The sequence below is a fragment of the Bombina bombina genome, chromosome 6, assembly GCF_027579735.1.
Source record: "Bombina bombina isolate aBomBom1 chromosome 6, aBomBom1.pri, whole genome shotgun sequence".
Lineage (NCBI taxonomy): Eukaryota > Metazoa > Chordata > Amphibia > Anura > Bombinatoridae > Bombina > Bombina bombina.
Window position 1 is genome coordinate 230,484,566 of NC_069504.1, and position 24,836 is coordinate 230,509,401.

Sequence of the window (24,836 nt, forward strand, 5' to 3'; positions counted from 1 at the left end):
GTGGCTACATGACTATTGTTTGTATTAGAGTGTCCCTGTCATGCACCTGAAAAACAATATATATTTGAATAAAATCTAAAAGCAAAAATCACTCAAATCCACCCTCTATACCTTCAACAGCCTATCCAGCTTCAAAATCTTCTGTTACCTTATCCATCTTATTTTCTAAAGAATAAGGATGGTTGAGCTATAAATCAGCTTTATATGGACTGGTGAATCTGGAAAAGCTGCAGAGAACTCATTAGGAAGTTCATGGTAGTTTTCTTTTTAAAGTGTGATTACTCCTCAAAAAGAGTGACAGTTGTGAAACCATTACATTATCTGTGTATACAAGCAATTAACTACTGAAATTGAACTAAGGTAAAAAATGGACTAAAACATAACAGTGAACAGAATAATGTAACAGTCTTGTATTGAAAAGTGTTTGCTATTACATTTACATAAACGTTCTCAAGCTTTTATTTCTACTGTGGTATAACAGCCAGAACAAGACTCCCTGCTGACGAATACTATTGTCTCTGTGCTACTGTTTAGTGAAGCTAGTAACTTAATTATCTGTGCACACAACACAGACTTCTCCTTTGTTACTTTTGAAGTGACATCTCATCACCTAACTCCTTGTTTGGTTGTAATCACCCTTCTAAGACAGGGAAGATGTGATGTCATACAGTCCAAGGGACCTATCAGATTTCTAGGTCACGCCTACGTGTGGGCGTGCAGCTTGGGGTCCGCCCACAGCCATAGGCGTCAGAGAGCAGGTTTTACGCTGCTTTAGATTGTATCACAACCTTTCGCATTATCGCGAGATTATGCAGATGGTCGTCGCGGCCGCGCATTGTGTGTGCGCAGCCGGTCCGGGCCTGTGTGTGTCACACTGTCACTAAGACAGAATAGGGTGTGGGCCCCGGAGCCGTGTGTGGTATAGGTTGCTGCGGTCACCGGGGTGTTAAACCTCATATAACTCTCACAACTGGAACTATTGGAGGGCACCGAGAAGGAAAGTTACAGGCTTGAAGGGAAGTACCCAGGGCTGGGAAGGGGGAGGGAATGAAGATGGCGGATGCCAAGCAGAAGAGGAACGAGCAGCTGAAGCGCTGGATCGGTTCGGAAACTGACTTGGAGCCGCACGTCATCAAGAGGAAAAAGACCAAGGTAAAGTTCGATGACGGAGCTGTGTTCTTGGCCGCCTGCTCCAGCGGGGACAGCGAGGAGGTACTCAAATTGCTGGACAGAGGAGCCGACATCAACTACGCTAATGTGGACGGACTCACCGCCCTGCACCAGGTACTGTCATAGCTCAATCCTTTACTGCACCAGATAGGGTTGTGTTGTCACTGCCACTTGTGCCCTGACGGGACTGCAGCTCTGGTCTGGAGGAGGCAGCCCTCTGTCACCTGGCTTGTGTGCAGGCCACATACAGGGGAGCTTGTCCCTCAGATTGCCCTGATTTTAGCCAGGGTGTGTGGTTACAGTACAGTGTATTTCAGAATAAGTACATACGGTGAGACAAATCTTTATAAGGGTTAACGAAATAGTATAATGTTGATACTATTAAATATAAGGTTGCTTTTCATTTAGTGTGTTCCCATTACGTTCTTAAGAAGTAAAAGCCTATAATGTTTTGGTCTGTTCTTAGTGACATTTAGCACTTAAGATACATCAGGGTGACACTTTATGTTAAGGAATGCAGTGGTTCACCCAAAGAAAAATAGTTTAGAAACACAAGACTTGAAACTGTGTAGGTTAATGTAGTCGTCTTGTTTAGGCATAAATCAGCAGTTAGTGAATTGTTATGACAGAATGTATGTGGAGTGTGCTTTACAGGGGACAACATAAGAAATGGTGACATTGGGGTTAATGTTAACTAAAGTTTGTTTGATGTTTTGATGGCCATCTCTTGTAGAATACACATTTATAATAGTACGTTTCCCATCTTTACATTTTTTTTATTTTATTTATTAGTGCCCTTTTACTCTTTAGAATGTGTCCCATAGAATAGTTTGCTTTGCAATCTCTTGTTTAAAGGTAGCACAGCAGCATTATTTAGCTACAATGTAAATATTGCATGTAGGAGGTTTATATTCGTCAAATAACAATTTATGTTCTCCCCACTAGCTCCTGTTTATGGCTAAATAGATAGTGAGTCTTCTGGTGCTGTGAGAATCAATTTGTTCCCATGGTTTGACATAATTTTGCTTTGACATGACCTTTCCCCTTTCCAAGCAATCCTGCAGTTTATAGCTGCAGGAAATAAAGCTTACAATGCAGTCCACATTTATTAAACAATTTATGGTGATTCCTTTTATGAAGTGCTTGTTGCTGCAGCATAGTGTATACATTTAAATTGGAATCAACATCCATTTAGGAGACAGTTTGTGTTGGAAGGTTGTTTTTTTAATATTATTTTAAAACTATTTTTAACATTAATAAGTTGCCTGAGAGAATATACATGGAACATTTTTATTTTATTTTCCATGATGATTTTTCTTAGAGGCTTGTACTGTACACTAGTTTTGTAAGCAACTAGAAGTGTGCTTTTATTGCCCTGTCATTCTTTCTACACCTTCTTCATAGTGTTACTACATATTTTTGTTATTTAAATAGACATAAAACCAAATCTACTTATGGGGGAAAATTTGGAATGTACCTAAATAAAAAAATACATAAGATCTCTTACCTTTTGAGAATGCTACATTCTTCTGGCCCCCAGAGGCGTTTTCTGAGTATATAGTCAAACTGTGACTGGTTTATACATTTAAAGGGACATGAAACCCCAAACATTTCTTTCATGATTCAGATAGAGAATACAATTTTAATCAACTTTCCAATTTACTTCTATTTAATTTGCTTCCGTCTCTTGTTATCCTTTGCTGAAAGGTTTATCTTGGAAAGCTCAGGAGCAGTAAATAACCTAGGTTCTAGCTGCTGATTGTTGGATGGATGGATGTATGTATATATATATATATATATATATATATATATATATATATATATATATATATATATATATATATATATATATATATATATACTGATTGTCATTGGCTCACCCATGTGTTCAGTTACAAAATAGTGCATTGCTGTGCCTTCAACAAATAATGCTAAGAGAATGAAACAAATTAGATAATAGAAGTAAATTAGAAAGCTGCTTCAAATTGTATTCTCTATCTGTATCTTGAAATAAATTTGTTGGGTTTCATGTCCCTTTAATGTATGTGCTTAGATGTCATGTCACTTAAAAATATGTACCTATGCACCATTCATTACTACATCAATAAAATTCTGTTCTTGATGGAATGTGGTAGAACAAATATTAATATGTGCCACAGTGTTTTTGTGAATCTGTACACAACCATACTGTGACTTTTTTTTTTTTTTTTAAATACATTTTAAAAGTATTTAGGAACTAGACACTTTTTAAAATAAATAAATAAATAAAAAAAAAATATGCTGTTGCAAGAAGTGGTTTACATACAGATAAATTATACATTGAAACCTAAAGAGGCTTAATGTAAAGTGTAATGAGAAAGTGCCCGGTTTTTAAAAATGCTCAAACGGGTGCACTTTCATCCATTAAACTTTACTTTTAAAGGGACAGTCAAGTCCCAAAAACTTTCATGATTCAAATAGGGCATGTCATTTTAAACAACTTTCCAATTTACATTTGTCGCCAATTTTGCTTTGTTCTCTTGGTTTTCTTAGTTGAAAGCTAAACCTAGGAGGTTCATATGCAAATTTCTTAGACCTTGATGGCCGCCTCTAATCTAAATGCTTTTTGATCACGTTTTTCATCACTAGAGGGCATTGGTTCATGTGTTTTCATATAGATAACATTGAGCTCATGAACGTGAATTTACTGTGGATCAGCTCTGATTGGCTAATATGCAAGTCTGTCAAAAGAACTGAAATAAGGGGGGCAGTCTGCTGAGGCTTAGATACAAGGTAATTACAGAGGTAAAGCATGTATTATAACTGTTGGTTATGGAAAACTGGGGAATTGGTAATTAAGGGATTTTCTATCTTTTAAAACAACAATTCTGGTGTTGACTGTCCCTTTAAGCGTGTTCTTTTAAAATTTTTTTTTTTTATTAATACTTACCTTTTTCTTTAGGAAAACCAGACCGGCGATCCTCCGCTGCTTCTCATGCTGTACTTAGCATATCGATGACAAATCTGGTGGCCTCATGAGCTGGGGTGCACACAATGATTGGAGGAAGCCGGATTAATCATTGCTGTGCTACGTACAGCGGGATCTGCAGGTGGAAGATTGCCGTTCTGCTGTCCTAAGGAAAAAGGTAAGTATTTATTTATTTATTTATTTATTTTTTTTTTTTTTTTAAACAGCTTAAATGTAAACTTTTTAATGAATGAAGGTGCCGCTGTTTTTAAGAGTATTTTTTTAAAAAACGGGCACTTTCTCATTAAACTTTACATGCACTTTAAGGTTCTGGCTCCTAGTATTTTGGAGGTGTTTATCAAATGTAGCTGTCAATCAAACATTGTTAGGAGTCAAACAATGGCATCTGGATATAGGTAACTAACGGTAGAGATTCATCTAAAATGGGGTTACAAGTAAAATTGTAGCAGTGACATCCTGGTTTGTGGGATTTGGCTCTTCTAAAATCTACATTTTAGCAACCATAAAGCTATATAATTTTAAAAGGATTCTAATGCAAACATTACATGCTCTGATTTGTTAGAGCTTTCCATTCTTGTGTTACTGGCCTTAGATAACTGTTTTTAACCTCGCAACTTGAGCCTTGTAGCACTTGAGGACAAAGTTAGTGATTGGTCGGATTGAGCAACTGCAGAACCTACTGGTTCACCAGTCGTGCCTTGCAAAGTATAACTTACAAGCAGGACTTTGCTTTAGTGTTTAACCCCTTTCTATGTGATTATTGCATTAACATATACCTTTTATAGAATAGCCTATAAAAGTTTTAGATAGCCACGCTATTAGCATTCCTCAGGTCTGTTATTCAAACGGAGTATAGTTTCCCTTGCAAAATTCAAAATTTTAAAAGTTATTATTTGTAAAGAAGAACATTTTAAAGTGCATATGATCTGAGACCAATACTAAAATACGTTTTGTACACAAGCAGACTATGGTCATGCTCAAGTGCTTAATGCATGTGCACACTTTTTTTTTTTTTTTTTTTTTTTTTTTTTTTTTTTTTTTTTAAAATTGGTTGTAGGTTGCATGAACTTTAAAATTTTTAATCCCTTCCCGCCCTTAGGACTTTCCAAGCTGTCCTAACCGCAGTGGGCTTTAACACCCTTAGGACGTTTTAGAACGTTCAAGCCTTTTGGCTCTACTTAAAGGGACAGTTCACCCAAAAACTTTCTCCCCTTTAAATTATTCCCAATGATCCTTTTTACCTGCTAGAGTGTATTAAATTGGTTGCAAGTAGCTCCTTTACTCCTATTTCAGCATTTGAAATAGCTGATTTAGCTTGTGGTTTCCCAACCTATACTGAAAGTTTTGATACTGGAGTATACGCTATTGACAAGCCTAAGTAAACACAGTCAGCAGAAGAAGTTGCACTCTCAGTAGGATGCAGGATAGTTAAGTAATAAAATAATTTTCCATTGTTCTCTCTTTTGTATTGAGCTATGATGTTCCAGACAATTATAAGATAAGGAAGCAAGTCTGCGTACACAAAGCGATAACATAATGAGATCTGATATTACCTTAAGTTCAACCCATTGTAATAGGCTGTGGTTTCAAAGCACAAAACCAGCTACTTCATATACACAAATAAACCTGAAAATGCAATTTCTCAAATATTTTATACTCTGCAGGTGGTATAACAAGTCATTTAAAATACATTAATGGAAAAACAATTTTACAGTGTACTGTCCCTTTAAGCCAAAGGCGCTTTCTGAATGGGATCGCAGGCTGGAGGGCGTGCCTAGCATCAAAGGGCACACCCACCAGACACGGTACCGCTATTGAAATCGAGTGATCGCATAAACTTATTTGTTTACATCTGAAGTTTGTTCTGATGTAGACAAATAAGTCCGGGTTGGAAGGGGTTAAATAAATGTTTGTTTGTAGAATCGCATTTTTAGATACAACCTTTCTTGCTTTTAAAGGGACAAAAGTCAAACACCAAAATTTAAACTTAAAGGGACACTAAACCCAATTTTTTTTCTTTCACGATTCAGAGCATGCAATTTTAAGCAACTTTATAATTTACTCCTATTATCAATTTTTCTTTGTTCTCTTGCTATCTTTATTTAAAAAGCAGGAATGTGATGCATAGGAGCCGGCCCATTTTTTTGGTTGAGAACCTGGGTTATGCTTGCTTATTGGTGGGTAAATGTAAGCCTCCAATAAGCAAGCACAATCCATTTTGCTGAACCTAAAATGGGCTGGCTGCTAAGATTTACATTCCTGCTTTCAAAATAAAGATAGCAAGAGAACGAAGAAAAATTAATAATAGGAGTAAATTAGAAAGTTGATTAAAATTTCATGCTCTAATTGAATCATGAAATAAAAATGTTGGGTTCAGTGTCCCTTTAAGTCAAAATTAAACTTTCATGATTCAGAGTGTGACATTTTATTGCGGTTTTCATAAAGGGACAGTCAACACCAAAAATGTTGTTTAAAAAGGTAGATGATCCCTTTTATTTACCATTCCCCATTTTTGCATAACCAACACTGTTATATTAATATACTTTTTTACGTCTGTGATTACCTTGTAGCTAAGCTTCTGAAGGCGGCCTCCTTATCTCAGATCTTTTGACAGACTTGCGTTTCAGGTAATTAGTGACTGCCTACCTAGGTTTAGCCTTTAACAAAAAAAAAAGAGCGGGGAAAAAAGCAAATTTGATCAAAGTAAACTGGAAAGTTGTTTAAAATGAAATGCCCTATCTGAATAATGAAAGATTAATTTGTACTTTGTTGTCCCTATAAAGAGTAAACCTAGGTTGGCTCGTAAGAGCTCAGGAGCTTGCACGTTTTTAGTGCTTTTTGGCAGCCGTGTTTGCAACAATATATATATAATGTTAATATAAAAATTGTTGCAAAGAATGTTAAACGCCTGCATGCTCCTCATCTACTACGAGCGAACCAAGGGTTACTCTTGAGTAAATGATAGCAAGAGAACAAAGCAAAATTGATTACTGAAGTCAATTATTATTATTTTTTTTTTATTTAAATGGCATACCTTTTAAGCCATTACATTTTAATTTTAGTGTTCCTTTTAAGAATACATATCATGATGGCTATTCCTTATTTGATCTCATCATTTGTTGTCTGATGGATTTATAGCAACAAAAGTTATGAACAGAAATTTAGGTTTGTAGTCAAGCAATGTTAGCCTTAAACTGAATTCAGTTTGCATGTTATATTTGTAGCTGTCTGGGTTTGAATCTTTGTTGGCCAAATAAGGGCAGGCTGTCATTGGGAGATAATGCAATAGGTGGCAAGCAAAAGCACCAACCAGGCTTGTGCTGCAGTTCAAAGCTGTATTTGTGGCTGTTTCAGTTATATTTGAAACAATACGATTTTCTCATTTAAAAAAAAAAAAAAAAAAAGATTTTCCCAGTTATGTTTTGAAGAGAATAAATAAAAAAAACACATATATACAGATATTTCATTTTAAAATTTAATTTCCTACTGTTAAGATTTTTCAGAGCTGGCAATGGCAGAACCAAAAGGGAATTTACTATGTATGTCATTAGAACACGTTCAGGTGTAGTATACGCAAGATTTTATAAATCTTTTTATGGTATTAATAGAAATGTGTAACCTTTGTTAAATATGGCACTAAATAAAATGAAAACCGTTTATAAAAACTATATGTGCCAGAATAATGGGTGTCTTCGATTTAACACAAAATCTAGTCTGTGTGTTTAGTTGGAATATATCATCATAACAATTAGATTTTAAAAACATACTTGGTAATATGTATGCAAGCCACTTCTTATATGGCTCGGTGCATGTGCATTTCGCTTTACTGCTATGTGTTTTTGGTTAAGAAGACATACAAATTGTATGTATTTTAAAATAATGTAGACTACACTAGCAAATGGGTCTTTTGTATTCAGAGTTCAATATATTTTCTCTGATATAGCTTGAATCATTAGCCTTGACTTTTTGTGTCAAAACCCCTTGACCTTATCTAATGCTTCTGAAGCGTAAGATCACAACATTCAAGTCCTGACAATTTTCTTGGTTAGGATGGTGGATGCTAAGATCTTTGCCAGATATAAATTGCAAACCTAGAGAAATAAGTATAGTAGCACTCAACTTTCTCGAGCATTAACATGTCCTACCTTGTTTATGTCTTAGAAGTATGCTATAGTAAATGTGTGAAAATCCAGCTTAATTCAAGCTCCATAAGGTTTACATTTTGCCATTAATTTTTTTTATTGATGAGCACAGAACTTGCAAGATTTATAAGTCTACATATATCATTATAGATATTCTTATTTATGGGACAGTCTACTCCAAAATGTTTTTGTAAAAAGATAGATAATCCCTTTATTACCCATTCCCCAGTTTTGCTCAGCCAACTTGGTTATATTAAAGGGACACTGAACCCAATTTTTTTGTTTCATGATTCAGATAGAGCATGCAATTTTAAGCAACTTTTTAATTTACTCCTTTTATCAATTTTTCTTCGTTCACTTGCTATCTTTATTTGAAAAAAGAAAGCATCTAAGCTTTTTATTTGTTTCAGAACTCTGGACAGCTCTTTTTTTATTGGTGGATGAATTTATGCACCAATCAGCAAGAATAACCCAGGTTATTCACCAAAAATGGTCCGGCATCTAAACTTACATTCTTGCATTTCAAATAAAGATACCAAGAGAAGGAAGAAAATGTGATAATAGGAGTAAATTAGAAAGTTGCTTAAAATTGCATGCTCTATCTGAATCATGAAAGAAAAAATTTGGGTTTAGTGTCCCTTTAATATACTTTTTACCTCTGTGATTACCTTGTACCTAAAGCCTCTTCGGACAGACCCCTGATTACATGACTTTTTATTCATCTATTACCTTGCATTTTAGTCAATTAGTGCTGTGTTGTGCACATCTTCACAGGCTTGAGCACAATGTTGTATACAAAGCTGGTGAATGGGTAGTAAAGGCATTATCTATCTTTTTAAGCCATGACAATTTTGGTGTTGACTGTCCCTTTAACACTGCAGAGAAAAATGTACATTAGATGTTTTCAAAAGATAAATTGACTGGTAGATCAGAGGATTGCTTTGTGACTTTTACCATTCTCCAAAGCCTGTTGTAATGTCATGTACCAGTAAATACAGTAGTTTTGCACAATCAAAATATACTGTATGATAACAAGACAATGCAATAGTACTTAATCTGAACTTCAAATGAGTAGATTTTTTTTTTTTTCTTACAAATTTCAGTTATATCTATTTCCACGCCTTCTGTATCACATGAAAGCCATCAGCCAATCAGAAATGCATATACGTATATATGCTGTGAGTTCTTGCACATGCTCAGTAGGAGCTGGCGACTGCTGTGCACAAATTAATGGAAGAAAGTTGGTTTAAATTGCATGCTCTATCTGTATCATGAAAGTTTAATTTTTGCTTGAGTGTCCCTTTAATATTTTGCTTAGGTTTACTTCATAAAACTGTTAACTTTTGTTTTATTTTTATTTTTTTAAATGAGCTGTTTTGAATACGTTTTCCTTCCTTTTACACAATAAAACATTGCAGTGTTTAATAAACACAACTTTCTTTGCATTTTGCTTGACTTGATTATATCGTACTGACCAGCGTTAACTATTATTTTTAGGCAAACAATGTTTTATGGGTTAGTGTGGTGATGTTCCAGATGAGGATCAGACCAGTGATATTTAAATTCCTGCGCCTGATTGGTGCTGACAATATCCTCATTTGAAAAGGTGCTCCTGACTGTGTTTTACTCTTTCACAAGCGTTAAACGCAAAGTAAGAGAATTTAATTTAAAATAAAATGCTGTAAGGAAATATAACACTTTTATTTGTACCCTAGATTCCACTCCTGAGTTTAGCCATCTAGATTGGCTATAATGTTTTTGTTTTTACATTTCACAAAATAGAAATGCCACATGCAGGGTGGATAAAACATAAAACATTTTAAATAAAAAAACTATTTAAATATAGTTTCTATTTAAAATGAATGTAAATTTTAATGAATTCAAGGCAAATATCAAATAATACTCTTAAAAACAGGAGCACTTTAATTCATTAAAGTTTACAAAAATGTTTATTTTTTAAAATACCTTTTGCATTATGGTAAACATAAACACTGATCCTCCACCTGCAAAGTTTGCTTTCTTTAGCAGATCAATGACGAATCTGGCTTCCTCCAATCGTTGGGTGTCCCCATTGGCATCCAGCTCGTGGGGCAACGATTGGAGGAAGCCAAATTAGTCATTGATATGCTAATGCAAGCAGCAGATGCGGGCAGAGAAGGATCAGCGTTTAGGTTTACCATAATGCAAAGGTAAGTATATAAAAAAAAAAAAAAAAAAAAAAAAAAAGCAGCATCTTTGTAAACTTTAAAGAATTAAAGTGCTCCTGTTTTTAAAGAGACACTGAACCCACATTTTTCTTTTGTGATTCAGAGAGCATGCAACTTTCTAATTTACTCCTATTTTAGCAAATGTTCTTCCTTATTTTGGCATCTTTAAAGGGACACTGTACCCAAAAATTTTCTTTCGTGATTCAGATTGAGCATGACATTTTAAGCAACTTTCTAATTTACTCCTTTTATCAAATTTTCTTCATTCTCTTGGTATCTTTATTTGAAATGCAAGAGTGTGAGTTTAGATGCCGGCCCATTTTTGGTGAACAACCTGGGTTGTCCTTGCTGATTGGTGGATAAATCCATCCACCAATAAAAAAGTGCTGTCCAGAGTACTGAAACCAAAAAAAAGTATAGATGCCTTCTTTTTCAAATAATGATAGCAAGAGAACAAAGAAAAATTGATAATCGGAGTAAATTAGAAAGTTGCTTATAATTGCATGCCCTTTCTGAATTACAAAAGAAAAAAATTGGGTACAGTGTCCCTTTAAGCAAGAATGTAAGTTTAGATGCCAGCCCATTTTTGGTGAGCAACCTAGGTTGTTCTTGCTGATTGGTGGATAAATTCATCCACCAATAAACAAGTGCTGTCCAGGGTTCTGGATTTTCTTTTTCAAATAAAGATAGTAAGAGAACGAAGAAAAATTGATAATAGGAGTAAATTAGAAAGTTGATTAAAATTGCATGCTCTATCTGAATCATGAAAGGAAAAAAATTGGGTTCAGTGTCCCTTTTAAGAGTATTTATTGATACTGGTCTTTAAGTTTACATTCACTTTAAGATACATTTCATACCAAAGGTTATTCATTCTGATTAGTTTTTAATTATGTATATTCATGGATGTTTACTTTTTTTGTTTGTAAATTTAATTCCATTAATGCACTCTATAGGTCATGCACTCCCATAGGTTTCTGTAATATTATTTTTGGCATTTATTTCTGTTTCGAAGATATCACATATTCATGGTTATGTATTTCTCAAAACTAGAGCTGCAACAACTAATCGGCATAATCGATTATGAGATTCGTTGACAACTATTTTCATAATCGATTAGTTGGTTTGCAATTAGTTGGTCTGTGCACAGCACCAGCTGCTTTACTACAATGAGCTCCTGCACATGGTATTGTGTTTTATGGCTATGCCTTTAGCCTAAAGGACCTCTTTTCTTCAAGATATTTTTATGTTAAAATTAAGTCCAGACTTACTTTGTCAAGAGGCCGCTTGCATTGGTGGAGAACTAACAAAGATAAATAGCCCACCTTGGTGAAATTGGCAAAACCCTTTTTATGCATCTCAGGCACCTCAACACCATCTAAGCACCTCTTCTCTGTTGCGGCTGCAAAAAAGAGAGCCAGCCTCATCCAGGAGGAGCATCATGTCATTTTTGCATTTCAATGCAATGTTTCTGAAAGAGTGAATAACAGAATGTTATTAACAGTGATAGTCTACCTCTTACTATTTCTACCTCTTTTCAAACAGTTTGTGGTTTTGTTTTGCTTAATTATAAAAATTGTTCTGCTAATTAAAAATTGGACCAACAGTTGTTTTAATGTAAAGTTTTAGTCGGAAGTTTATATTTATAACACTCAGTATGTGGATTTTATTTTAAATAATGGAAAAAAATTATTTATTTTTTATCCAATTAGTCGATTAATCAAAAAAATAATAGGCCAATTAATCGATTATGAAAATAATCGTTAGTTGCAGCCCTATTCAAAACTGTGAATTTGTGTCTGCAGAAATGACATACCTCTCCTTCACAGCAAAAATGTTATAAAATCTATGTACATAGTTAAAGGGACATAATACTCATATGCTAAATCACTTGAAACTGATGCAGTATAACTGTAAAAAGCTGACAGGAAAATATCACCTGAGCATCTCTATGTAAAAAAGGAAGATATTTTACCTCACAATCTCCTCACCTCAGCAGAGTAAGTTCTGTGTAAAAAGTTATACTCAGCTGCTCCCAGCTGCAGGTAAAAAAAAAATGAAGAAATGAACAGCAGCCAATCAGCATCAGCAGTGCTGAGGTCATGAACTCTTACTGTGATCTCATGAGATTTGACTTAACTCTCATGAGATTTCATAGTAAGCTTCCTTTACCTGATTGGTGAAATAATAGGAGAGTTCACGAGGCTCATCCTTTCAGCTGTCCCAGGACAGACACACTAAAATGCTGCTTAGAAATCCTTTCCAATGGGAGGTGGCTACTGAGGAACTTTTGAGGTAAAATATCTTTCTTTTTTACATAGAGATGTTCAGGAGATATTTTCTAGTCGGCTTTTTACAGCTATACTGCATCACCTTCAAGTGTTTAAACATTTGGGTATTATGGCCTTTAAGAAATATACCTTAAAGGGACATTGAACCAACTTTTTTTCTTTTATGATTCAGATAGAGCATACAATTTTCAGATTTTAGATTTTGTTTTATCAAATTTGTTTGATTCTCTTGGTATCCTTTTGTAGAAGGAGAGTGATGCTCTACTGGGAACTAGGTGAACACATTGAGTGAGCAATGACAAGCAGCTAGCTCACAGTAGTGCATTACTCCTGAGCCTACCTACTTATGCTTTTCAACAATGGATACCAAGAAAACAAAGAAAATTAGACAAGTATATTGGAAAGTTGTATCATATTGCATGTTCTATTTGAGTTAATAAAGTTTAATTTTGACTTTACCGTCCCTGTAATGCCATTGCTCCCCTGCAAATTTATGTACACAGAATCAACTATTACTAAGTTTCAAGAAGCTCAATGAATAGAAGATTCTTTGGCTTGGAATAGATCTGCACAATGACCTATATGTGGAGAGGGAGGGGCAAGGGGTTAAATTGGGTCTTCTACTGATTTAAATAATGAGCAATGTGAGAGAAGTTATAAAGCCTTGTGGCAGCCTGGTATATTATCACAAGTTCATGTGAGGCTAGTTGTGAAATATGGTGGATGATCAGCCAGGTCAGTGCTACTTTTGCATACTGGAGTTTTGCAATAATACATAATGTTGAATAAAACATTTTCTATCATTTTGCCCATACTTTACATGGCTCTATTTTGTTGTGAACATTTGTCAGTGTGATGTACTTGTGCATGTGCTAAGCATAGTAAACTATATGGATCAAAGATCTGTGGATACATTTCAATGTACTTTTTTGGGCATATCTGCTTTAACCCTTTCACGCCGTTAGGATGTTCCATGCCGTCCTAACTGTGCAGTGCTTTAGCACCGTTGGGATGACATGGAACGTCCAAACCGTTTTGCTGTCCTGAAACAATATCCGCTTTCTATATGCGATGGCGGGCTGGTGGGAGTGCCTTGCATCAAAGGCACCCCCGTCTGACCCAATCCATCATTGAAATCATGCAATCACATGATTTACATTTTTACTAATTTTGTTTACATTGGAACTTTGTTGTAGACAAATGGCACCTGACAGGGAGGGCGTTTAAAAGATCATATTTTTTTAATGCTTTTATGCAGGGCTCAGATCATTTTTGTTAAACCTAAAAACCTTTATAAGCCAAAATGTTTGCTGAAGAACATAAATACATGTACATGAAACAATAGTGTAACCAACTCAGGGGATATTTAAAATGCCCAAGAAGTAAGGAACCCTATATTGAAAAATAATAATAGGGAACCTTAGTGCACGGAGTTCCAGAATTTAATTAGAGCACAATAAAGATACTAATAAAGTAGATCTAATCCAGCACAGCTCATTCAGAGGCTATATTCAATTTAAACCAAACACGCCAAAAAAGATGGAGACCTCCAAAGTCCTGCAACAAGTCTTAATTTAATCATACATAATGGGGCGATTTCTCAAAGGCTTCACACCCCTACGACTGCAGGTTCTCACAAGAAAACCTGCTATCTGTATTTATGAAGCAGCGGTCATCAGAACACTGCTTTGCTATCTCTTTAAATTTAAAAAAGTGCTTTGCTATCTCTTTGCCATCTCTTACCTCACCGGACCTTGTATCTGGCATTGATCTCCCACCAGTAACCAGTTTGTGGTCCTCCCCAGAGCCACCCCTCAAATTATCCACTCACTGGTTTGTAGTTTAGCTGACACGACTATATTCAGATACACTTGGAAACTGATGGCAGCTTGGTGAGTGACAGACTCACAAACCACTTTGTAATCGATGCAGTAAACTACAATTCAGTGAGTGAACGAAGACAAATTGGTAATAGAAGTCAATTAGAAAGTTATTTAAAATCACATGCTCTATCTGAATCCCTTTTAACCATTCATACTTGATCAATGTTTAAGCCGTTCTTGATTTGGAAAGAGAATAATGTTTACCATAACAATTTAAATAGTTGTACAGGTAGCCCTCGGTTTACAACGGTTCAATTTACACCGTTTCAGAATAACAACTCTTTTTTTTCAGTCATGTGACTGCTATTGAAAAGCATTGAGAAGCAGTGCATTTATTAAAATAGCCAGTAAGTGTAGCTGTCCGCTTGTGTTGCAGCAAAGATATGCAAGCCAAGCAAGCTGAAATTAATCGGTTTAACCAGACCTGAGCTATAGAGCAGATTTCAAAGGAACAAGATCTTCCTGTCTATAAATCAGTCCAGATTGTAATGCATAGAAAGAACTGTTTGAAGAAAAATGCAAGTAAAGTCTGTGTTGTGTGATTATTTTATTAGGTTTATAATGATGTTTAGCAAATGGTTTTGTTCATTTAACTTAGTTTAATTATATCCTCTGTGTTGTGTGATTATTTGATTAGGTTTATAATGCTGTTTAGCATTTGAAGTCTTCATTTCAAAGCTGTAAAAATAATGTATTAGGTGTTACTTATGACAATTTTGAGAGGGGCCTGGAACCTAACTCCCTCACTTCCCATTGACTTACATTATAAACTGGGTTTCAATTTACAACAGTTTCGATTTACAACCATTCCTTCTGGAACCTAACCCCGGCGTAAACTGAGGGCTACCTGTATTTAACTTAAACAATAACATTATAGGTGTCACTTTCATTCTAACTGCTTGCCCCAACTTTCATGATTCAGATAGAACATGCATTTTTAAACAACTTTCCAATGTGCTTCTGTTATCTAATTTGCTTCGTTTTCTTGGTATCCTTTGTTGAATAACATAGGTATGTTCAGGAACAGCTATGCACTACTGGGAGCTAGCTGATTGGTGGCTGCACATATGCACCTTGTCATTGGCTCACACAATGTGTTCAGCTACCCCCAGGAGTGCATTGCTGCTTCTTCAATAAAGGATACCAAGAGAATGAAGCAAATTTGATAATAGAAGTAAATCTGACCGTTTTATAACATTTTTTTCTGTGAAGATGTTATCTCTGCACAGACAGTGAAACCCTGCGGTAAAGCAGATTCACTGTTTAAGCTGAGCAAACGGCTTAGCGAACTGTGCTTGTGCAGTTCTACTTCACAGCTGAGTCTGCTTCAAGTTACCAGCACATGAGCGTGCTGGTAGTAGCTTACATAGGTTGTATGGTGCAGCTCCTATTGGCTGCAGCAGCTGCCTGTCAAATGAGAGTGAAATAAATTGTGTAACGGAGCCTCATATAAATGGGGTCTAACAAAAAGATTTATTGTGTTTGGGTTATAAATAAACATGCAAACAGGTGATTAATATGTATTAATACTTTCCCCTTCTGGTGAACCGCAGCCGTCCCACAGTCTCTCCCAAGGTCTGTGTGAATAGATCAGGTGTGCTAGCTGGAGGCGCTTGTTCAGCTTGTATCAGTCGTTGGTATCTTCCTTTCCTTCCTCGGTTGTATAACTAGTGTATATTGCAGGTTACCGGCTCCTTCCCAATATGAAAAGACAATATCACAGATTCAGTAAAATAGTTTGTCTTTATTTGGCTCTAAAGGCTTATAATTAAAAGTACTTTCAAAATATGCAAAATTACTTTAATTTACACATAAATAAATTGTGATAAATATGCACAGCATAAATCATAATTTTAAGTATATTGGTTGTGCAAAAAACACATAGAAGTTCATGTTTTTCGTAAAATGGGCTGAACACGGGCGTTCCATGGGCTTATTTGAAATTCTCTCTCTCAAATTCCAGTGTAATTCTGTAAACATTTTCGCCCTACAGATCTCCCTGTTTTTCCTCGCAACTTAAAAGCTGCTGTATTTTTATCAAAATACTCAAAACACTAATTACTCTGAAAGACAAACCTTATGCATTTATAAATAGCATGGTGGTGTTTGATATGTATTAAGCGTAATATTAAAGTTTAAACATGCCAAATTCTCCCTGTATACTTTGTTCTCCAGTGCAAACTAACATAGCAAAGAGCTTTCATATATATCTATGGGAGACATCTTGCCATTTGTAGGGACAGCCCCTTTTTTTTTATTTTATAGAATTCCATGAGGGCTGCCCCTGCGAGTGTCTGCGTGGAAAACCATGTCCAGACTTTCAAATTTTTTAGAATTGGCCTCACAATGAGAAAGTGGACAGATGAGAAAGGGAGCGCTCTTGGACACAATAACTCGGCTCTTGAATCGCTTAAAGCAGTGCTTGACAAATATGTTCAAAAATTAGGAGCCAGTAAGAATATTTAGGAGCCAGGCATATTTTTTGGAGCCAGACAGTTGGATATGGTATATAGATATATGGAGAATAACTCAAAAAGTTAGGAGCCAGGGGTGGGTTTGTTGAGCCCTGGTTTAAAGGGACACTCTAGTCCAAAATAATCTTTTATGAGTCATATAGGGAATGTAATTTTAAACAACTTTCCAATTTACTTTTATCACCAATTTTGCATTGTTATCTTGGTATTCATAGATGAAAGCTAAACCTAGGTAGGCTCATATGCTAATTTCTTAGACCTTGAAGGCCGCCTCTTATCTCGATGCATTTTGACAGTTTTTCTCATCTAGAGGGCGTTAGTTAATCTGTGTCATATAGATAACATTGTGTTCATGCACTGGGAGTTACCTAGGAGTCAGCACTGATTGGCTAAAATGCAAGTCAGTCAAAAGAACTGAAATAAGGGGGCAGTTTGCAGAGACTTAGATACAAGGTAATCACAGATGTAAAAAGTGTATTCATTTAACTGTGTTGGTTATGCAAAACTAGGGAATGGACCCAGAGGCAGAACTTTTCTTCACTTTCTGCAATGAGATTTGTTGTTTTTTTTTTTTTTTTTAGTGAAAATTTTACTGCAGGCAGATTACATTAAAACACCAGTTAAATTATGTGTTTATTAACTGGAGAGTGAATTAATTTATATGTATGTATATAATTAGCAGTTGCATTGCAAAATAGCAGCAGACAAAAAAATAATTTTGCTAAGTTTTTAAAATGTCTTGAATAATTTTATTTCCTTTTCTCTTGGTCTAACGTCACATAATTTAAAAGGTAGAAATGTTGTAATAAAAAGTTGCAAGGTGCATTGCTCACAAGAACATTTTAAATTCAGAAGTAACAGCTGTGCAGACTGGGTGTCTAGCTTTGCAGTAGTGACTTAATTTTTGTTTTTATTATTTTTTTTGAGGACAGAAAACATACATAACACATGTGTAAACTAAAACAGTTGTAATCCTCATTTTCTTTCCCCTTATGTTGCTGGTACAGGTCACTCTCTCAGACCGTATGAACTGTTCTTATGTACATCCAGGGGTTGATTTGAAATAATAATGCAAATAAACATATAAAGAAAAACAGCATCTATAAGAAAATTATTCTTCACGTATAGTGCTTATAATTTTACAGGTATAATAGCCTGTTATGGTGCAGACCCTTAATAAAGGTATATTTATTTGTTACTATAAGAAAAAGAAAAGGACTTCAAACTGTTAGAGAGCCCTTAAATGACAGGGAATATGTGCTTTTAAAATATTATAAAGAGTGCTGTATTGCACATATTAGCCTCCTCAAAAAAAAGCCTCTCTTTCTGCCCTACAGCCAAAATTGAAAAATTTGAAGTCTTAAAAGATCTTAACCTCTTTTGGAAGAAAGATAGTTCTATCACAAATTATGAAAAATAGAGGGGACCCAAGTAAATGTGAAAACATCCTAGGTACCAGCGATAGTGAAGCATTGACAGATCTAATTAGCCTTCTAAGTGAAAATGAAAGAGAAAACCAAAATGTAAATGTAGATATAATGGACAACATGCAAGTAATCCCCCCCCCAAATTCACATCTAAAACCTAAATCGGTATACATGCCCCCACTTTCTCTAGTACCGGCTGTAAGTTATTTTGTAAAAGCGGTAGAAAAAGACCTAGAAAAGGTATATGATAAAATGTTGATTAATGATAATTTAACACACAAAGTAGGGATAGCCCTAAGTGATTTGATAATGGCTAAAAATATCAAAGCCAGCTGATAAGGGCGGGAATCTTGTCCTTATGGATGAGAAACAATATGTGAATGAAGTGAGTCGCCAACTTAATGATAAAAATCAATATGCCAAATTACCCTTTAATCCAATAAAAAGATCACAATCAGAACTTTTTAAAATCTTGAATTATGCAAAAATAGAGAAACTTATTAGTCTGAAAGAATTTAAATTTATGTACACAGAACATCCGGTGACCCCAGTATTCTACATAATACCAAAATTGCATAAAAACAGAAAGAATCCACCGGGTGGTTCCATAGTCTCAGGAATTGGCAGTCTAACTGAGAGAATAGGAAATTACATTGATCTATTTTTAAGGCCTTTTCTGGTGACCTTACCGTCATATGTAAAAGATACATTAGACCTTCTAAGGAAACTGGATGGCTTGACAGTTTCAAGTACCACAATTTTGGTCTCATTGAATGTAGAGAGCCTGTATGCCTCAATTCCTCATGATATAGGTATTGGGGCAGCCAGACATTTCTTGGACATAAGAGGTGAGCCGTATTCCAAACATACAGACCTGGTTATTGAACAGTTAGTTTGTCCTGACCCACAACGTCTTCATGTTTGATAATCAAATATATCAACAACTTAAAGGCACTGCAATGGGGGCAGTTTGTGTCCCCACCTATGCATGCCTGCATTTGTGCACATGGGAACTAACTGATGTATTTGACAAACATGGAGATGTTGTGGAGCAATATATACATTTATGGGTCCGATATGTGGATGATATCCTGCTTCTGTGGGATGGCCCGGTGGATGTTTTAAAATAATTCATTTTGGAATTGAATAAGAATGATAAAAATATCTTCCTGACATCAGAAATAAATGATAGTGAACTAAATTTTCTGGACATTAAGATTAGAAAACAAGGTAATGTACTTACCACAGAAAACTTTAGAAAAGACACAGCAACAAATTTCATTCTTGAGGCCTCCAGTGGACATCTAGCAAGTGTTAAGTGCTCAGTAGATGGGAAATTTGAAGAGCATGCCGACTTGATGCAAAATAGATTTTTGAGGGGAGGGTATTCAAAAAAGTGCGTAAAAAAAAAGCACGAAAGAGAGCAAGAAATATTCAAAGAGACAAACTCCTATATAAGGAGAACAAAGTAATGGAGAATGAAAATCAAACGATCAGGTTTATAAGTAGTAAGTTTAATTGTCAGTGGGAAACAATGAGGTCTATCTTAAAAAAGAACTGGCATTATTTACTTCAGGATGAAGGGATAAATGAAGCAGTAGGTCCATATCCCCAAAAGACAGCCAAAAGGGCACAAAATCCCCATATGGAGAACTGGCTTAGTTCCCACAAGATAAAAGGAAACTCTCCATGTGGGAGATGTGTATATTGTCCATTTATGATGAAGACAAAAACATTTAATACAGGGGAAAGACTATATCAGATAAAACATTTTACTAATTGTGACTCCTTTGGTGTGGTTTATCTCCTTTCTTGTTCTTGTCCAAAATTCTATGTTGGCAAAACGAAAAGACTGATAAAAGACAGCATAAGAGAACATAGAGATGATATAACCTCTCTGAAGGACACAAGTGTGGCAAGACATTTTCTGGAATACCATGAATCAAATCCTGAAACTTTGAGGTTTGTGGGTATTGCTAGAGGCATTATGTCAGGAAGAGGAGGAGATAAGTGCCTTCTACAAAAAGAGACAAAGTGGATGTATACCCTTAAAACACTGTACCCGGCCTAGGGGACTCATTTCAGATAGGGCATGCAATTTTAAATAACTTTCCAATTTACTTCTATTATCTAATTTGCTTAATTCTTTAGGTATCCTTTGAAGAAATAGCAATGCACATGTGTGAGCCAATCACAGGAGGTCTCTATGTGCAGCAACCAATAAGCAGCTACTGAGCATATCTAGATATGCTTTTCAGCAAGTGATATCAAGAGAATGAAGCAAATTAGATAATAGAAGTAAATTAGAAAGTTGTTTAAAATGCCATGCTCTTTCTAAATCACAAAAGAAAAAATGTGTTTCATGTCTCTTTAAGGACATAAGAAATATCCTATGTATTTCCCAACACACATTTTCAACAAACAAACTATAAATAATTAGGCACAATTTAAGTAAGAGTATTGTACTTGGATATTTACATATGCTCATATAGCATCGGATAGGATGCGGTGCATTAATCAGGGTATTAGAAGGAATAATAAGGTAATAAAATTATTCCCTGTACATATATTTACTCTTGACTTCTATAATATACAAAGATGTCTGTTGTAAAGTGTCCGACTAAGGATTTAAGAAACTGCATAAAGATCTATGTTGTCTAATCTTTTGTACTTTATAGAGATGGAAGGTAAAACATTTTTTTTGGAAAAATTACGTTTTTTACTAAAAGTGAAAAATGATTGTTGAATAACTATTTCTTGTGTGAATATACATTGATGAATGAAGTATTAAGTTAAGCTATTTATGCTATTTAAATGAGTAAGTGTTAGTGATAGTAATCATCCTCCTTAAGAAACAATGATGTAAAGCAAAGGGGTGGAGTTTAATCGCTAAAAGGCGGACTCACACCTTGATTGACAGCCCTGATGAAGCCCTTGTTGCAAAGGATTCTGGGTGAAACATACGTTGGCTGTTTGCTCTTTTGAATTACTCACCTGTATGCAGTCTTCGCAAACAAACTACTCACAGAGTTGAAAGGAGTGGGAAAAGCGAGCAATTTGTGACACTAAGTTTGGTATGACCACGCTGTAAGCTGCTGGGAGATGGATGTACATGGCAAGGTATCTAAGGTTTGGAGAAGTTTGCGGTAAACCAAGGTAAATCTGAGGTCTGGCAAAGGACGGATTGGAGGCTCCAGGTAATAAGTTACCGTTTATTTTGAATTATAGCGGTGGACATTTGGAAGCCGAGTTGCGGAAGGTAGCGGTCCCCTTTTGTATATAATATATACCGCATGACTCACAAAGCCCTGTAAAGAGGAACCTGAAATGCATGTACAACTGCATTGCTTACTAACCTGCTTGCTTGCTACTGCACGAACGCCCTTTTGATATAATACAAGAATTATTTGGAGAACTGTCCTGACAGAATTTTGCATACAACTATCAACTGACTACTATATATACCTATATGTGTGTTTTTTTGATGCTTTTTGCATGGTACCATAAAACAACAAACTTTCTTTTTTTGCACACCAGTTTTGGATGCTGCTCAAAGTAACAGCGCTGTTTACTCCATGTCTTTATTATGGCCATATAGGAGGACTTTCCTTTTTAGACTAGGAATCAAATTTCAATATATAACAGAATTTATGTTTACCTGATAAATTACTTTCTCCAACGGTGTGTCCGGTCCACGGCGTCATCCTTACTTGTGGGATATTCTCTTCCCCAACAGGAAATGGCAAAGAGCCCAGCAAAGCTGGTCACATGATCCCTCCTAGGCTCCGCCTACCCCAGTCATTCGACCGACGTTAAGGAGGAATATTTGCATAGGAGAAACCATATGATACCGTGGTGACTGTAGTTAAAGAAAATAAATTATCAGACCTGATTAAAAAAACCAGGGCGGGCCGTGGACCGGACACACCGTTGGAGAAAGTAATTTATCAGGTAAACATAAATTCTGTTTTCTCCAACATAGGTGTGTCCGGTCCACGGCGTCATCCTTACTTGTGGGAACCAATACCAAAGCTTTAGGACACGGATGATGGGAGGGAGCAAATCAGGTCACCTAGATGGAAGGCACCACGGCTTGCAAAACCTTTCTCCCAAAAATAGCCTCAGAAGAAGCAAAAGTATCAAACTTGTAAAATTTGGTAAAAGTGTGCAGTGAAGACCAAGTCGCTGCCCTACATATCTGATCAACAGAAGCCTCGTTCTTGAAGGCCCATGTGGAAGCCACAGCCCTAGTGGAATGAGCTGTGATTCTTTCGGGAGGCTGCCGTCCGGCAGTCTCGTAAGCCAATCTGATGATGCTTTTAATCCAAAAAGAGAGAGAGGTAGAAGTTGCTTTTTGACCTCTCCTTTTACCGGAATAAACAACAAACAAGGAAGATGTTTGTCTAAAATCCTTTGTAGCATCTAAATAGAATTTTAGAGCGCGAACAACATCCAAATTGTGCAACAAACGTTCCTTCTTCGAAACTGGTTTCGGACACAGAGAAGGTACGATAATCTCCTGGTTAATGTTTTTGTTAGAAACAACTTTTGGAAGAAAACCAGGTTTAGTACGTAAAACCACCTTATCTGCATGGAACACCAGATAAGGAGGAGAACACTGCAGAGCAGATAATTCTGAAACTCTTCTAGCAGAAGAAATTGCAACCAAAAACAAAACTTTCCAAGATAATAACTTAATATCAACGGAATGTAAGGGTTCAAACGGAACCCCCTGAAGAACTGAAAGAACTAAGTTGAGACTCCAAGGAGGAGTCAAAGGTTTGTAAACAGGCTTGATTCTAACCAGAGCCTGAACAAAGGCTTGAACATCTGGCACAGCTGCCAGCTTTTTGTGAAGTAACACAGACAAGGCAGAAATCTGTCCCTTCAGGGAACTTGCAGATAATCCTTTTTCCAATCCTTCTTGAAGGAAGGATAGAATCTTAGGAATCTTAACCTTGTCCCAAGGGAATCCTTTAGATTCACACCAACAGATATATTTTTTCCAAATTTTGTGGTAAATCTTTCTAGTTACAGGCTTTCTGGCCTGAACAAGAGTATCGATAACAGAATCTGAGAACCCTCGCTTCGATAAGATCAAGCGTTCAATCTCCAAGCAGTCAGCTGGAGTGAGACCAGATTCGGATGTTCGAACGGACCTTGAACAAGAAGGTCTCGTCTCAAAGGTAGCTTCCATGGTGGAGCCGATGACATATTCACCAGATCTGCATACCAAGTCCTGCGTGGCCACGCAGGAGCTATCAAGATCACCGACGCCCTTTCCTGATTGATCCTGGCGACCAGCCTGGGGATGAGAGGAAACGGCGGGAATACATAAGCTAGTTTGAAGGTCCAAGGTGCTACTAGTGCATCCACTAGAGCCGCCTTGGGATCCCTGGATCTGGACCCGTAGCAAGGAACTTTGAAGTTCTGACGAGAGGCCATCAGATCCATGTCTGGAATGCCCCACAGTTGAGTGACTTGGGCAAAGATTTCCGGATGGAGTTCCCACTCCCCCGGATGCAATGTCTGACGACTCAGAAAATCCGCTTCCCAATTTTCCACTCCTGGGATGTGGATAGCAGACAGGTGGCAGGAGTGAGACTCCGCCCATAGAATGATTTTGGTCACTTCTTCCATCGCCAGGGAACTCCTTGTTCCCCCCTGATGGTTGATGTACGCAACAGTTGTCATGTTGTCTGATTGAAACCGTATGAACTTGGCCCTCGCTAGCTGAGGCCAAGCCTTGAGAGCATTGAATATCGCTCTCAGTTCCAGAATATTTATCGGTAGAAGAGATTCTTCCCGAGACCAAAGACCCTGAGCTTTCAGGGATCCCCAGACCGCGCCCCAGCCCATCAGACTGGCGTCGGTCGTGACAATGACCCACTCTGGTCTGCGGAAGGTCATCCCTTGTGACAGGTTGTCCAGGGACAGCCACCAACGGAGTGAGTCTCTGGTCCTCTGATTTACTTGTATCCTCGGAGACAAGTTTGTATAGTCCCCATTCCACTGACTGAGCATGCACAGTTGTAATGGTCTTAGATGAATGCGCGCAAAAGGAACTATGTCCATTGCCGCTACCATCAAACCTATCACTTCCATGCACTGCGCTATGGAAGGAAGAGGAACGGAATGAAGTATCCGACAAGAGTCTAGAAGTTTTGTTTTTCTGGCCTCTGTCAGAAAAATCCTCATTTCTAAGGAGTCTATTATTGTCCCCAAGAAGGGAACCCTTGTTGACGGAGATAGAGAACTCTTTTCCACGTTCACTTTC

General features: G+C 36.6%; 1 protein-coding gene across 4 annotated transcripts in view; it reads left to right on the top strand.

Annotated features, from left to right (window-relative positions):
- Positions 1 to 804: 804 nt before the first annotated feature.
- Positions 805 to 24,836, top strand: part of PPP1R12A (protein phosphatase 1 regulatory subunit 12A) — an 875,274-nt gene continuing 851,242 nt past the window's right edge. For all 4 annotated transcript variants that reach the window (XM_053716754.1, XM_053716755.1, XM_053716757.1 and 1 more), the window contains exon 1: positions 805 to 1,284. In XM_053716754.1, coding sequence (XP_053572729.1) covers positions 1,048 to 1,284 — 237 coding nt within the window. In that variant the 5' untranslated portion in view covers positions 805 to 1,047. The remainder of the gene's footprint in view (positions 1,285 to 24,836) is intronic.